Source organism: Megascapheus bottae, chromosome 26, assembly GCF_031878675.1.
Source record: "Megascapheus bottae isolate mThoBot1 chromosome 26, mThoBot2.hap1, whole genome shotgun sequence".
NCBI lineage: Eukaryota > Metazoa > Chordata > Mammalia > Rodentia > Geomyidae > Megascapheus > Megascapheus bottae.
Window position 1 is genome coordinate 11488577 of NC_143534.1, and position 17346 is coordinate 11505922.

Below are 17346 nucleotides of genomic sequence, written 5' to 3' on the forward strand. Positions count from 1 at the left end.
AACTTTTTATTTTTAATATTTTTGTTTTGTTCCTGAAGTGCTGGGTATCAAACCTAACTCTACTGCTAAGTTACAAATACTGTAGTACTGAGTTACATTCTTTGCTAAGGTAGGTGCCGTTTGTATTGCTGTTGGTTTGTATTGTGCCTGGAGTGGGAATTGAACTCAAGGCTTTGTGCTCTTAGCATTTTTACTCAGGGCTGGCACTCTACCATTTGAACTGCATCTCCATTTTCAGCTTTTGCTGGCTAAATGGAGTTTCACAGATTTGTCTGCCTGGGCTGGTTTAGAACAGTAATCCTCAAAGCCAAACCCTGGTGACTCAAGCCTGTAGGTAGTTAGGAGACTGAGGTCTAAGGATTACTGTTTAAAGTCAGCCCAGGGCAAGGGAGTCAGAGACTCTTTTTGCCAGTCCTGGGAATTGAACTCAGAGCCTGGATACTGTTCTTGGGCTTTCTCGAGATTAGTGTTCTACCACCTGATGTAGAGCACGCTTCTAGCCTTTTCAAATTCCATTTCTGGGATTCACGGGATTACTTAGGACATCAGAAACCATTTTTCAAGTTTTTGAAAGGAATTATCTAATTATGTTTATACCGTACTTTCTAGCAATTACCAACTATCCACTAAAAATGTGGTATGGAGCTGCACCTTAAGTAGCAGAGCACCAGTCTTCAGTGAAAAAGCTAAAGGAGAGTGCCCAGGCCCTGAGTTCAAGTTTCAGTAGCAGCGCACGTGCACGCACACACACAGAGTTAACCCATGAGATATATTCAGTTGTAAATTATAACACAGGAAGTACTGTTACTTGTTGCTTGCATCCTTGACTTTTGGGGGGTTAATTGGAGATCAAAGTCTCAGATGCTATTTTTCCCCCTGGGCTGATTTTGAACTGTGACTTCTGATTTCAGCCTCTCAGAGTAGCTAGGATTATAGGCATGACCTACTAGTGCCTTACCAAAGGTTTCACCTTATGGGGAAATCACAGAATTTTTGAAGTTACCTCACCTGTGTATTAATTTTACTTGAACCCCTTGTGCTCGAGTTCTAGTGGTCTACAAAGGTAGCATCTACTAGAGAAGGATCCAGGAAATGCAGAACATTGTATCCTTCTGTGGCCTAATTACCATGGCTCCTGATCTTCCTTTGGGGTTCTGGTTTCACTTTCTGGGGTGCTTTTGTGTTTGTCTGTGTTATTTACATCACTTGCATTTAGGAGATAGCTACCTCCTGGCATGGTCAGAGCCAGAGATTCCTGCCACAATCTGTTAGAAACAGCTCTAGATATTAGGGTGTCACATGGAAGTAAGAACATCAACTTAAAATGAGCTGGATGAGGCAAAGCTTACTTCTGAAGAGGGTAACAATAATCTGGCAAGATAGGTAGCCCCCCCTTTTTTATCCCTAACCTCACAGGCCCCACTCCTATGCTCACACTTGCTGAGCTCAGGTTAACCATCTGCAAAAGGACTTGGTTTAGATAACAGGATGTAAATGAAATTCAGAGTCTTAAAGCCCTCTGGATATTTTAATTAAAGTGCTCAGGAAAAAGATGTATGTAACTAATATGTAATTTACAAGGGCCAAGACACCTGGCCAAAGCTTGACTCCTTCTGAAAACCAATTCTGTCAAGAGTAACAAAAAGGAAGAAAACTTTGATAGAAAAGATACTTCCACAAACAACCTTCTTGCCTCTGTTGCCTTTGTACTGAAATTATAGTTCCTCATCACCATGCCTGGTCTACATCTCTAATTTATTATTATTTTTTGGTCACTTATGGGGCTTGAACTCAGGGCCTATCCCAGAGCTTTTGTGTTCAAGGTTATTATCACTCTGCCACTTAGAGCCACAGATCCACTTTCTGGTTTTCTGGTAATTGGAGAGAAGCCTCATGGACTCTGCCTGGGCTGGCTTTGAACCAAGAAGCTCAAATCTCAGCCTCCTGAGTAGCTAGGATTACAGGTGTAAGCCACCATGCTGGGTTTGTACTTCATTAATTTCTACAAGAATGGTGCATGTAGGCACTGTATAACTAAAGCATGTATCATTCATATATTAATGGAAACCAACCTGGAAAAGCAGAATAAAGCTATGGTTTCATTCATAGAACTGAACCATTGATTCAATACTGTGAATTAAACCATTGGTGTGATGATGATGATGATGATGATGATGATGATGATGATGATGACGACGACGATGAAGACGATGATGACGATGATTCCAGTCCTAGGGCTTGAACTCGGGGCCCGAGTGCTGTCCCTGAACCTTTTATTCTGAGGGTTAGCACTCTACCACTTTAAGCTGTAGTTCCACTTCCAGGTTTTAGGTGGTTAATTGGTGATCTCACAAACTTACCTGCCTGGGATGTATCTTAGAACTGTGGTCCTCAAATCTCAGCCTATATGAGTAGCTAGGATTATAGGCACGAGCCACAAGCGCTGAACAATTTCTTAGTTTTGAAATTGTTCCAAGGTTCTGTAAGAAGGAAAATTACAGAAGATGGATGAGGCGTATCGGAATTCTGTATGACCTTTGCAACTTATCTATAAATCAAAAATGATTTCAGAATAAAGTTTTAAAATATGATGCGAAGTCTTGAAATATGATGTAAAAATCAGTGTTAATAAATTCTTAAAAAAAAACAATAACAAGGGCTGGGAGTTTGGCCTAGTGGAAGAGTGCTTGCCTAACATGCACGAAGACCCAGGTTCAATTCCTCGGTACCACATACATAGAAACAAAAGCCAAAAGTGGTCCTGAGGCTCAACTGGTAGAGTGCTAGCCTTGAGAAAGTCCAAGGACAGTGCCCAGGCCCTGAGCCCAAGCCCAGGGCTGGCAAAAAAAAGAGAACAAAACAACAAAAAAACCCCCAATAACAAAACTTACAAAGTCTTTGGTGGTGGAAGAGACCGTAGAACATAAACATGCTTTAGTAGAGACTAAAAAAAAGATAAAAATTAAAAAGCAAGAGACCAGAGTTGGGGATGAGGTAGACTTTTATTCATGCCAGAAAAGGAAGTGGAGAAAACTTAAGATAGTGTCTAGAGCAGGGTTCTTGCTGGTGGTTTGAAAGTGGAGCTGTGGCTCAAATGATAGAATGTTAGTCTTGACCAAAAAAGCACAGGGACAATGTTTAGTCCTTGTGTTCAAGTCCCTGGACCAGTGCATGCTACACACACACACATATACCACACACACACACATACACATACGCACACATGCACACACACACGTACGCACACACACACACATACGCACACACACACACACACCACACACACGCACACACACACACACACACACACACACACACACACACACACACAGCATCTGGAGCCATTATGTGTGAACAGCATTAAAAAACAATTGGGGAAATATCTTTCCAAAAAGGTCGAGTGAGTGATGACCTGACATATTTTTGTCGTTTTACCTTAATCATTAATAAAATAAAATACTAATATTCATATGGTATCTACACTCTGGCCGTTTGCAACAATAGGTTGTCTAGGGTGATAGTCCACAAAAGTGAAATCAGTTGACCAAGATAATTACAATAGAATGTGTTGTGTCTTATTATGATTTGTAAATTGGGTCCCACAATCCTTTATTAAGAACATCTATTCCTTAATTTCTCGAGAGCTGCTTACTTAGCAGCTCACCATTGCTTTGACTTGAATGACTTCAATTATTTAACCACGAAATCTTCGTTTAGTTATGAATAAAACAAGGAATCATATGTCTTCCTAACAAGACTGTGGGTGTGCACGTACTAGACCTGGGGCTTGAACTCAGAGCCAGGGTGTTGTTCTGGAGCTTTTGTGCTCAAGGCTAGTGCTCTTCCACTTGAGCCACAGCTTCACTTCAGGCCTTTTGGTGGTTAACTGGAGATAAGAGTCTCATGGACTTTACTTCTAAGGGTTGACTTTGAGTCTTGGTGCCCTGCCCTAATAGATTTTTATATAATCGAATGTATTGTAGTACTTTGTTTCCAGGTAGAGATGCCACAGACTTCAGCCTCCTTTTATTGGTCACCCACCAGAACAAAAAACTCGGTTGATTCATCCTTGGCTCCCCCTCTAATCCTGAAGCAAGCTCTGGAAAGTCAATTGTCTAGATTAACCTTCTGTTCCGGCAGGAGAAAACTCACCACTAGGTGGCACAAGCAAGATGCTTTTGATGGTCCTGATTCTCCAGAAAACGAAATTGGTTTGGAAATATGGTGACAACTCCTAAACAGGCCAGGGGAAAGATAAATGAACCATTCAAGTCTGCAGTCATTGTGTGCTCTGTCTAGAGAATTTGAGTTCTGCAACCAGGGTTGGCATTCTGAGGGGGAAAAAAATGTTAACATCTGAGCCTCATTTTGGACAACTGTAAAACAAATGGAAATTCATCTGTAGCAGAAGCAATCTTCCCTTGGTAAATCCATTTGCTTTGTATTTTTTATTTTGCCAGTTCTGGGGCTTGAGCTCAGGCCCTGGGCACTGTCCCTGAGCTTCTTTTGCTTAAGGTTACCACTTACTACATAAGCCACAGTGCTATTACCAGCCTTTTCTCTTCATATGGTTCTGAGAAACCCAGGGCTTCAAGAAAGCTAGGCAAGCATTCTATCACTAAGCCACATCCCCAGTCATCTCAGCAAAGGAACAACAGTCAGCAAAGGACTCCCTCCCCACCCCCAGACCCACCTCCCATGTTCAGTCTCCCACAGCCTTCTTCTCTCTCTCTCTCTGTCATGGGACTTGAACTCGGCCTGGGCCTTGTCCCTGAGCTCTTTAGCTCAAGGCTACTGCCCAATCTCGGGACCTGGGCCTTGTCTCCAAGCTCTTCAGTCCAAGGCTACCACCCTATCCTTGAGGCAAGCCCCACTTCTCATTTTCTAGAGGTTATGTGGAGATAGGAGTCTCAGGTCCTTTTGTGCCTGGGCTGGCTTTGAACCTCGATCCTCAGATCTCAGCCTCCTGAGTAGCTAGGATTACAGGCATGAGCCACACTCCCAACTCCACAACTTCACTTCTGACTTCTGGCTAGTTAATTGGAGATAGGAATCTTGTGCGTTTTCCTGCCATGACTGGCTTTGAACCTCTATTCCCGGATCTCATATTCTTAGGAATATAGGCACGAGCCACTGGCACTCAGTGTTTTTAATTCGCCTTTACTGGGTACTGGACCTGAATTCGGTGCTTGGACCCCATCTTTTAGCTTCTTCTCTGAAGGCTGGTGCTCTACCACTTGAGCCACATTTCTACTTCTAGCTTTTTGCTGATTAATTGGAGATAGGAGTCTGATGAACTTTCTTGCTCAGGCTAGATTTGAACTGTGATCTTACATCTCAGCTCCTGAGTAGCTAGGATTATAGGTGTGAGTCACCGATGCCTAATTTGATTTTGGTTAATGAGTCATTTTGAGCTTTTTATAATATAGATGAATAATAAACATAATACAAGTTTTTAAAAAATAAAGTATAAGCATCTTTTTTTTAAATCTGAAACACCACAAAATGGTACCTTGAGTTCTTGAATGAAATTAAAGTGAAGGTTAATTTTTTTTTTTTTTTGCTAGGCCTGGTGCTTGAACTCAGGGCCTGGGCAATGTGCTTGGGCATTCTTAAGGCTAACTCTCTATCACTTGAGCCACAATACCACTTCTGGCCTTTTCTGTATATGTGGTAGCGAGGAATTGAACCCAAGCCTTTGTGCATGCTAAGCAAGCCCTCTACCACTAAGCCATACTCTTGGTCTCAAAGCAAAACTGAATTTTAAAGATTAATTTTTGTTTGATCATGGGGCTTGAACTCATGGCTTGGGTGTTGTTCCTGAGCCTCTGGGCTCAAGGCTAGCACTCTACCACTTGAGTCACATCACCACTTCTGGTAAATTGGAGAGGTAAGAGTCTCACAGGGATTTTTCTGCCCCAGCTGGATCTGAAACACCATCCTCAGATCTCAGGCTCCTGAGTACCTAGGATTGCAGGCGTGAGAGCCACCAGTATCTGGCAATTTTTTTTCTCTTTTAAGCCTACTGGAAATTCTTAGGTGTGACTAATTATTTATAGTTCCAACTCAACTTGTTGTCTTAGGGACAATTTTGCAATGGATAATAGTGGCTTAGAACAAATTAAAACCATCATAACCATATTTTTGGGTTTTTTTTTCCAAGTTTATTTTGAGTTTTCTTTTTTTTTTTTTTGGATAATCAAGCAGCTCTTTAAGGAGAAGGCGCAGCAGTCGCTCTGGCACTTTTGGATAGTATATAAGATTCAGTTGTCACATTCTGTCTCCTTGCTCAGTTTACTCTCTCGTGTTTGGCAAGCAAGATGGGCCCATAGGATTCCAGAGTGAATATGTAACCCTATATACAAAACAGCCAGGAAATCCGGTATGATGGCTACTGGCCGACGGGCTGGAGTTGGAGGGGCCTCCTTAATATGACCTCTAGTCTATGTTAGCTAAACAAACCCACGTTACACATGATAACTAGAGAGTACACTGCATTGAAATGGGGCACGCTCAGCACAAATGGCACCTGGCAAGCATGCAATAGAAAGAATGGGGTCTCATCGAATCACTGTATAGAAAATTCAGGCAGTTCAATTCAAGGGCGTAAGAAACACAAGACCAACAACGGCAAAACAAAAGTGAGGGACTACCTGTTGTCACTGTAAAAAAGGCACTTGGAGTTAATGGGACCAGAATTGAAAGACTCTTTAAGCGGATAAAAAAATTCAGTACGCTTTCATTTTAAAAGGCTTGGATGTTTTTTAGAGACGATGATGCTTTCGAGTTCCTGAAGAGGAGAGCTCAAAATAAACCACTGAGAAGGAGAACAGATTAAAATGAAGGAATAAAAATCTTACCAAGTTGTTCTTGAAAACAAACAAACCCCAGAACAGAGAAAGCAAAAAAAAAAAATCTCTAAAAGAAATCTAACCAAAACAAATAATAAGAAGGAGAAGGAGGAAGAGGAGGAGGAAAAGGAGAGGAGGAGGAGGAAAGAAATCTAAGCAAAAACAGAGCCCTCCAAGCAGCAATGCATAGCTTTCCTTTGAGATAGTGGTGACTTTGGAGACAGGAGAGTCCCGCTGATTTCTCAGTAATAGCTTCACCATTGCATTATCACGATAAAATGGATTCAAACAATGCAAAAGGAAAAAAAAAAGCAAAGAGAAGAGTTTCATCTGTTCCCAGAATCCGAGGGAGGACTGAGGTGATCCTTGGAGCACAGGAACAGGGCGCGTGGTTTCTCGGCATTCCTGGCTTGAGCGGGCAAGTCCGTGGAGAAGACATTCAGACCCTTCTCTCCTAGTCAGCACCCTCAAAGGGCGGCATGCATCAGAGATCCTGCATTCTGAGTACTCCTTTGAGTTCCTTTCTTCCATGAACAACCCATCCACGCTCGCGTCGTCCGGCTTCCTTTCCACACAGGCGTGTGATTGTGTAAGAAAGGATTATTTGGCAATTTCATATTCCACAGCGGGGTGGCTCAGCGAGAGCTCATTTGATGTTAAAGGCCATCAGGGGTCTCTCCTCTCGTTTCTGCCAGGGGCTTTTCTTGTCTTCTCCTTGGTCATCGTCGTCGTCGTCGTCGTCGTCGTCTTCCTCACGAGCAGATCGTCTCTGCTGAGGGCTGGCTAATGGCTGCTGGGGGCCATCCACAGTTCGTTTGGTCGTCTCCTCCTGCAGGCTCGGCAGCTGCCCCCCACTCCTTCGACTGGAACCTTCCAGTAAACATCGCAGCGTACTGTCCTCTGGGGTGCAAACAGTCGTTCTGCATTCGCTGCCGCTCTCGTCCGTGTCATCCAGATACACCAGCTGCGTGTAGGTGTTGCTGTCCTGGGCCCTGGATTCCTTCTGCGGGTGCTCCTGGACTGGTGGGTGGCTCTGCTGGAGAGACAAAGGGTCACCCCTTCCCTTCCGGGCTGATTTTGGTTCGTTCATATCCACACCAGAGTCTAAACTGGCATCGTTGCTTCCACTCCTTCCAGCTCTTTGGAGATCAATGTATGAATGTCTGACGTGAGCATTAGACCTTCCATCCAGGGAGACGAACCACGCCCGGGGGTGTGGAAGCGGCTTCCCACCCCCAAGCTCCATCAGAGCCTTTTCAGTCAGGAGCTGCACCTCGCTGTTCATCTGAGCCAAAGCTGCATCATTCAAGGATGCTGGGATGGACAGAGATTCGGACATAGATGCGTTCTGAGGGCTCCACTCCCTTGAGCCCGCCTCCTGCAGGTGTTGCTGAGAGATGGCCTGGGAAGACAGAGGCTGACCTGGCATCTGGGTGGATGGGTGGGGGAAGATCCCTGCATGGGGGTTGGACAGCTCCGCCTGGAGTCTTCCGATTTCCAGCTGCTGGTCTGCAGGCACCACCAGAGGCTGGCTGACGTAGGAATGGTCCCCTGGAAGTTTCATATAATGAGCTGGGATGACCAGGGCGGGCAACACTTTTCTGTAAACGCTGTCATTGACCTGATCCACGGAACTGCAGCAGATCAACTGGCCTGGCCGAGGGAAAGATGTGGGTCTCTCCAGGTGATCAACTGATCGCGACATCATACATTCAGTAGGTCTGCGGTCCAGCAGCTGTTCTTTCTCAGGGGACGAAGGCGCGGGGTACAGATGTTCCTGAATGGTGAGTTTGCTTCCTGTAGAGGCTGAGTTGTCTCGGTCCTGCTTTTCAAATAAAGGCTGGGACAGCATGGCATTGTAACTAGCCCTGTAGTTATCGTTGCCAGAAGACTCGTAGCCTTCTCTTTCTAGAGATTTTCTTGCCTTTAAGGGAAACATCTCCACGGATTTATGATAATCTTTCCCTAGCGTCCCACTTGGTGTCAGGTTATCCAAGGATGCTTGGCTTTTATCCTCCTCTTTATGGGAGAGCAGTTCCTCTCTTGAGCTAAATTCTCGTGAGGTACTGTAGGAGAGTTTCAGCATGGGTGTATGCAGGTCCCCCTCTCCGTTAGGGGACATCATTTCTGAGTGGACCCCGCCCAGCAGCTCCTTTGTCCCTGGGGCTTCTGGGCGGCCATGGCTGGAGACAGACAGTGGACCGGGAAATTCTGATGTCCGTCTTGAAAACAGTAAGTTGATGTGGGACATGGATGTTGACTGGTCCCTTTTGGAACTCTCAAGGGTTGCAGGAAGTTGTAGTTTTCTGTGATGCTGGCGGGGTTTCAAGCACTTCCTCCTGCGACCAAAGACAAGATTCCAACTGAGATTAGAGATGCTCGTGACAAGTGTCAGAAGTGTCAGGTAAAATCCTAGTGAACAAAAAACTACAACTGCCTAGTGGTAAGAAGTCTCAACTCAGTACTAACCTACTATCGCACAGTCTGGTAATTGCATCGTTAGGCTTTTTTTGGGGATACTGGAGATAGAACGTAGGGCCTTCATGTTTTCTAGGTAGGAGCTCTACCATTTGATCTGTGCCTCCAGGTTGACTTTTTGCTGATTATTTTGGAGATAAAGTTTCGTGGATTTTTCTGCCTAGGCTGGCTTCAAGCCACAATCCTCTGGATCTCAGCCTCTGTAGTTAGGATTATAGATGTGAGTCAACAGCACTCAGTAATAATAAGCATTCTTACTGATGGAACAGACATGGCATCAAATGGAGAAAAATTCTACTTTGATCATAGAGAATATAATCTCTGTCTCTCTCTGTCTCTGTCTCTGTCTCTCTCTCGTTGTTGGTCATGGTGCTTAAACTCTGGGCCTGGGCACTATTCCTGAGATTCTTTTTTGTTTGTGCTCTACCACTTTGAGCCACACTTAAACTTCCAGTTTTCTGGTGGTTAACTGGAGATAAGAGTCTTATAGGGACTTTTCTGTCCAAGCTGGCTTCAAATCTTGATCCTCAGCTCTCAGCTTCCTGAGGAGCTATGATAACAGGTGTGAGCTACCAAGCGCCTGGTGAGAATGGCATCTCTTAACCAGTATTGAGGGATATTCTGAGTCCTAATCCTATGACAATTGCCCAACTGCTATAGCCCCCATCGTAGGCAATGCTATGTATAAGAATGTCTGTATATCCTGCTGATTTAACTGGATCACACATTTGTGTTCTTTGATACTCTTTCATGAGGAGAAAACACAACCCAATATAAGGAGAGAAAAAACAAAGAAGGATGGGGGCGAGGAATGTAGCTTAGTGGTAGAGTGTTTGCCTAGCATAGGTGAAGCCCTGGGTTCGATTCCTCTGTATCACATATACAGAAAAAGCCAGAGGTGGTGCTATGGCTCAAGTGGTAGAGAAAAAGATGCTCCGGGCCTAGGCCCAGAGTTCAAGCTCCAGGACTGGCCAAGGCTTTGAACCCCGACTCAGTAAGAAATTCTACATTAAAAAAAGATATTGCAGTGGGTACTGGTAGTTCATGCCTGTAATTGTAGCTATTCAGGAGGTTGAGATCTGAAGATTGCTGTTTGGAGCCAGCCTAGGCAGGATAATCTATGATTCATGAGACTCTTATATCCAATTCAGCATCAACACAGTGGAAGTAGTAGAGCCAAAACAACAATAACAACAACAAGAACAAACCATAGGCTGGGGGCACACACATACACACACACACACACACACACACACACACACACACACACATAGATATTGCCCAAATAGTAACACTTTACCTGCAGTAGTACAAAAGGAGACACAGCAAAACCAAAAGAATGAAAGCCATTCCTCCTAGAATGGCCAAAAGAAACACCGTGTGGTAGGTGGTGATGTCTTGTGTGGCGACAGGCCCTACAAGATCAGAAAACAGTGTTGTAGAGTTCTGAACCTCTTTAAATAAAAATGGAGAATCAGCTGAGATTTTTTAAGTATAGATTTAGGAAAAATTTTAAATAAGACCAGCTTCCATCCTTTCATTTACACCTTAGGAGTCTAAGTGTTAATGCCAGTGATAATCCCCTTGCAAAAATATTTGAAACTTTTATTGAATAACTGTCTTCACGGCTAATTTGCAAGAGATGTCTCTCCATCATAACACACTTTGACTTCACTCCATCACTTACTTTGATCATTGTGCTTGGATGGTTTTAGCTTTCAGATGTGTACAGAAGAAAAAAACAACAAACCCAAAGGTATCCCTAGAGCATAAGGTTTTGCCACCAAGAAAGGGACTTCCCCCCCCCCCCCCAGAGCAGACAGTCCTGGACTAATAATAGGAGTCATCCCTGGAAAGAATCCTCTTGTGATACCCATTTACCAATTTTGGGGTGGGGGAAGAAGCCACAATACTGAAATAGTCACCAGGATAAAACAGATGAATAAAGGCCATACACTTTTAGTAATGTTCTGAAGAACTAGGAATCAGTTTATATATCCTAACTGTAGATTACTCTTTTTGGACACAAAAGCAATTGCTTGACATTTAAGCCTTTGGTCAATGCCAAATTGAGCATTTTGCCCCAGAAACCCCGCTCTCTTCCCCACAAGCTCCCTTACACGAGGCACAGCTGTCTCAGGAATTAGGGAGGCGGTCTCAGCCACCCCTGGGGGCTCTTGATTAAGAATTCCCTATGGCAGCTGGCTTGAGCAAAACAGGGATAGCCGACAGGACTATTTTCCATGCATTATTCTTATCCTAGATGGAAAAGTTCCAACCCGAACTCTCCCAACCCCACAAAATACCTTTGTTTCCATCATTAGATCCTCTGCTGAGACTATTTCCCAAAGCAGGCTTAAACCGAGCTCTGGAAGAAATTAGTTCCCACCATCACTGGGTGTTGTCTCTGTTACCTGGGATGGGAGGAGACATGGCTGCTACCCAGTACCCCAGCTGGGGGGCAATGTATGTCCACGTCAGCTGGTTGCCTTCTTGGTGGATGAGGCCTAGTCCACTCTTCAGCCACGTTCCTGTGGGATTGGGAAAAGAACGTCAACTCTGTGCAGGTTTAAAGTGGTACGCAAAGCTTACGCGTTTGTACAAGTCACCTCAAATGTCATATTTATAACTCAGGTTGATAAGCCCAGATAATAAAATTAGGATCTAGGGATGGCATACAAGTTTCTGTCAAAAAAATTTCCCTTTAGAGGAAAAAGAGGAATGGTGTAAAGAATTTCTTTGCAGCCAGGGCTCTTGGCTGTACTGCTAGCTGCTCAAGAGGCCGAGATCTGAGAATTAAAGTTTGAAGCCAGCCTGGGCAGAAAAGTCTGTGAGACTCTATCTTCAATTAACCACTAAAAGACTGGAAGTGGGTGGGTGGGTGGCTCAAGTGGTAGAGCACCAGTCCGGAGTAGAGAAAGCTAAGAGAAAAGTACAGGGCACTGAATTCAAGTCCCCCCTCCCACCCCCGCCCCGTATTGGCACACATACACACAAAATCTGTTTGCTTTCCCTATCAAATTAGTTTCGGTCACTTTATCAAACTGATAATTTCAGCACAAGCTTTCAGAGATCAGAAGATGGCAAGACCCCTAGGGGCTGGTGAGAGTGAAGAGGTGGAGAATCCAGAGCTATATACAATCGTGTGATTGTGTGTGTGTGTGTGTGTGTGTGTGTGTGTGTGTGTGTGTGTGTGTGTGTGTACTGGGGCCTCATGATCTCACCTGGCTTTTTCCCTCCACTGGTGCTCTCCTTCTTGAGCCATGGCTCTATTTCTTTCTGCTGGTTCACTTGAGTCTCTGGACTATTCTCTCCAGGCTGGCTTGGGACCAAGATCTGGGATCTCAGCCTTCTGAGTAGCTGAGATTAGGTGTGACTCACTATCACTCTGCTCTTTATAATCTCCATTTTTGAGAAAATGAGAAAATTTCCTACCCTAAGCCCACACTGCCACATCATTATGGCTTAGGAAAGGTCCACTGTTGTTTTGTTTTTGTGCTAGAGATAGAACCCAGTGCTTCGTGTATGCTAGCAAGACACTCTGCTAATCAGCTGTACCCTAGCCTTGTTTACAAAAGTCTGTCTGTCTGTCTGTCTGTCTATCTGTCTATCTATCTATCTCTCATTCCATCTTTGCAAATTCTCACCCAGAAAGCCTGGCGTAGGCAAAAATCTTTAAAAGAATATTTTTTAAAGAACTACATATTCTTCAAAGAATAGACTGTATATTTTTATATATTTTTAACTGTAAAGGTGATATTCAGTTATATAAGTCAGGTACTGAGTACATTTCTTTTTGAACAGTGCTATCACCCCTCCCTCATTTTCTCCAAGTTCTTTCCCTCCTCTGACCCTCCTTCCCAATTGCATATTCTTTTTTTGTCAGTTGTGGAACTTGAACTCTGGGCTTGGGTGCTGTCCCTGAGTTCTTCAGCTCAAGGATACCGCCCTACCCCTTGAGCCACAGCACCACTTCCAGTTTTCTGGTGGTTAATTAGAGATAAGAGTCTCACAGAATTTAGTGCCCAGGCTGGCTTTGAACTATGATCCACAGATCTCAGCCTCCTGAGTAGGGATTACAGGCGTGAACCACCGTGCCCGGCTCACGTTGCATAGTCTGTAAAAACCCTTTAATTGTTCTGATATTAGAAAACACTGCATGTCAAAATTTGCATATGTGCTCTGTCTTCAGTTACTATTTAACTACCTACCATTGACAAAAACCCAGCTGCACACTAGCTTGGTAGTCTGCGTGTCGTATGTATATTATTCATCATTGCACGACAATCCTACAGCGCGGGACATGGACTCTCCATTTGGATGGGGACACTGAAGGTTGGTGATCTTTATCGTAGCTCAAGTCCTCATGGAACTAGAAAGCCCAGGGGAACTGGCCCCAAGTGTGACTGAGCTCAAGGTTGGCAGCTTTTTCTTCTACTGTGTCACGGTCTTCTCACAAACCTTCCCAGGGTCTCTGCAAAGCTCGTGGGAGAGGACCCGCCGAAGGAGATGAACTTGAACAAGGTTGCTGAGCTGTTTCCTAGCCCCAAATGGAGGTGCCTGGTTTATCTGGCTCACTCAAGGGGTGGGTCAACTGAGGCTGGGTGATGGTGGCTATGGGCAGAGGACAAGGCTAAACTCCCTGGAAGTTTGTGAATATCTGCTCTGAGCCCTCCCTCCCCCAGCATGGAGCTGTGCTGTCCATCTGAGGCACATGCACAGCCACCAAAACAACCATGCGTGGGACCCCAAGGTACCACAAACATCCATGGGCGAAATGCGCCAAATATTTTACTTCTTGCTTCCCAATCCCAGGTGCATACACGTCAGATGTTTTCTGCAATGGTGGATTTCTTTCCCCTGAAGAAAGGAACACTTGGGCTGCTTCTAGGCACTACTGGTTGCCATAGCAACATGCAAATTGCTATGGCAGTGGGTGGAAAGGTGCTCTGGCAATGCCTAGGAATGCACAGTGCCCTCTTCTGCTTAGAAGGGAGCCACACAGAGGAGGAAGAAGAGGCCAGGCTCCTTCAAGAGCTTCCTCATTCTCCAGCTTTCTCAGGAAACAGCCAGATCATGGCTCCAAATGATTTTGGTTTAAGTTAGAAAATAACGGCAGAAGATAGGGGACACATTCAAAAGGCCTGTCTTCTGGACACCACTGACTTATGCCTGTAATCATAGCGACTGAGGAGCCTTAGATCTGAGGGATAGTGGTTCAAACCCAGCCTGGGCAGGAAAGTCCATGAGACTCTTATTTCAATTAGCCACCAGAAAACCAGAAATGGAGCTATAACTCAAAGTGGTAGAGGGGTAGCCTTCTAGTGCGAAAGCTCAGGGACAGTGCCCAGTGAGTTCAAGCTCCATGACTGACCAAAAAAAAGGAGAAGCCAGACACTGGTGGCTCACACCTGTAATCCTAGCTACTCAGGAGGCTGAGATCTAAGGATCACGGTTCAAAGCCAGCCCAGGCACAAAAGTCTGTGAGACTCTTATCTCCAATTAACCACTAGCAAACTGGAAGTGGAGCAGTGACTTAGAGTGGTAGAGTGCTAGCCTTGAAGAGATCAGGCACAGTGCCCAAGCCCAGAGTTCAAGTCTCCCCACCACCACCACCAACAACAAAGAAGTGTGTGCGGAGGGGCTGTTTGCTAAGAGAGTTCACCCAGCATGGGTAAAAAAATGGGTGCTTTCAATTGCTTTCTTTTCGCCTATCCAGTCCTCCTCTCCCCTCTCCCTGCCCCTTCTCCTCTCATGACTTACATACTTTGCCCACTCCCACTGGTGCTTCCAATAGCTTCGCCCACCTCAGGTTATATCTATGGACTATCTAGGAAGCAGACAGGCATTCCCTGGTTTGCAGTTTTCCCTAGATTAGATGCTTGACTCACAGACTTTCAAATGGGATAGATAATAATCAGTAACTAGAGGATGAGAGCTGGAAGCAGAGTGCTACCTCCTGCAAACCACCAACTCTATCCCCGAGTTGCTCTTCCCTTATACAACACAAGAACATCCACTGACACAGACTTCCAAAATTCCTCAGCTTGTACTTGGAAAAGTCGAGTGACTGTACAATCCCACAATTCTGTCCAGTGACAGGCCCTCAGGTCAAGCCTGGAAGACTCACAGTTCTGTGATGGTAGAAGCCAGAAAGCCAACAACTAAGAAGACACAGCTGTTTGGGAAGTACAATGGGGGGAATTATGTCACTTGGCGTGACAATGGGATGAATTCACCTTTGTGTGTTTGTGTTTGCTGGTGCTGGGGCTTGAACCCAGGTTCTCTCATGCTCTTGCTTATCTTGTTTGTTCTACCATATGCGAATCACACTCCCACTTCCTTTTTGGTGGTTAATTGGAGATAACAGTCTCTCAGATTTATCTTCCCAGGCTGTCTTTGAACCATGATCCTCAGATCTCAGCTACCTAAGTTTGTAGGACCACAGGTATGAGCCACCAGTGCCCAGCTGAATTAAGCTTCGATGGACAAGCAGAGGATGCCTGCAGGGAGTGGGGGGGGGGGAGCCAGGAGAAAGAGGAAGAGAACAATGTGTGTTGGTGTATAGGCAACAGCAGGTCTGGGCCTGGTGGCACGGTGGTGGGTGTGTAAGACGGCAGGGTGTGAATGAATGAGAGGGAGCAGCTGGGCCCGGGGTGGGGAGGAGGAGTTTAGCATGCACATGGCAAACACTATTAGCAATAGAGACCACTCTATTTTTCACACCTCCTGCCTTTTCACCCCCTTCTATTGCTTTCCTGTCTTCCCGACTCTCAGAAATATCCATGGAGTAGAAACTCAACCGTGCTTCATGTTTCATGAAAATTAGAGGCATAGTCCCAAAACACCACCAGGCAGGGCTCCGATGGTTCACACCTGGAATCCTAGTTATTACTTAGGAAGCTGAGATCCGAAGATCGTGATTCAAAGCCAGCCAAGTCAGGGAAGTCTATGAGACTCTTATCTCTAGTTAGCTGCCAAAAAAGCCAGAAGTGGAGCTGTGGCTCAAGTGGTAGAATGGCAACCTTGTGCAAAAACAAAACAAAACAAAAAACAAAGGAACAGGTCCTGAGTTCCTGAGGTTGTTGGTTCAAGCCCTACTATCCACATAAACAAACCAACAACCTCCTCTCCCCCATTCCCCCCTCCTCCACAAAAAGCCCACCAGAAAATCTTTATTGTCTGGCTTGGTGTAGTCAGCAGGGGAAGGGTCTGTGCAGAAGTGTGACTACGAGGGGCTGCTGTCTTCCTACGCAGAAGGGAACAAAGCCAGCAGAGTCATTTATCCTGGCATGAGTTTTCTGTAAAATGCACACATAGCCAGGGACTAAAATGTGACACCGTTTTGGGATTTGACGTTCACGCTGTTACTGGCAAACACATTTTTCCAAGCTTTCTGTGTTTGGCGGGAGGGAATCTAAGAATTAATGACCTGTGTGTTGGAAACGTATGGTGTGCATTACTGGAGTCCACGCTGCTGTGGGTGAGGACAGTGGCACACACCAGAAGAGATTATGGTGCTGATGGTACTGCAGCCCAGAACCAGGCGGGGCCTCCTGACAGGTGAGGCCACGGGAAGACCAAAATAAAACTCCCACAAGTCTTCCTGCTAAGAAAAGTTGCCAGATTGGTGGGGTGCTGAGATCAAGGGTGGTTCCCCGAATGTCTCCTTAGCATGTACATGTGGGGTACATGTGGGGTACACTGTGCAGGCAGAACAAGGTCCAGATCAGCTTGTTCCTATTTTACAGACAAAAGTTTCAGCCTTTGGGGGCTGGAGTATGGCCTAGTGGTAGAGTGCTTGCCTAGCATGCTTGAAGCCCTGGGTTGGATTCCTCAGTACCACATACAAAGCAAAAGCCAGAGGTGGTGCTCTGGCTCAAGTGGTAAGAGGATTAGCCCTGAGAAAGCTTAAGGACAATACCCAAGTCCTGAGTTCCAAACCCAGGACTGCCCCCCCCAAAAAAAAACAACAATTAGCTTTGGTCCTGGTATTGGTGGCTCATGTCTCAGATGC

The 17346-nt window shown here is 45.2% G+C and overlaps 1 protein-coding gene across 1 annotated transcript in view; it reads right to left on the bottom strand.

Annotated features, from left to right (window-relative positions):
* Window positions 1-4728: 4728 nt before the first annotated feature.
* The window catches only part of Fam171a1 (family with sequence similarity 171 member A1), an 87410-nt gene continuing 74792 nt past the window's right edge, over window positions 4729-17346 (bottom strand). Inside the window, exons 6-8 of the mRNA XM_090318950.1 lie at window positions 11744-11860; window positions 10630-10744; window positions 4729-9190 (exon numbers count right to left, since the gene is read on the bottom strand). Of these exons, the coding sequence (XP_090175076.1) occupies window positions 7498-9190; window positions 10630-10744; window positions 11744-11860 (1925 nt within the window). The 3' untranslated portion in view covers window positions 4729-7497. The remainder of the gene's footprint in view (window positions 9191-10629; window positions 10745-11743; window positions 11861-17346) is intronic.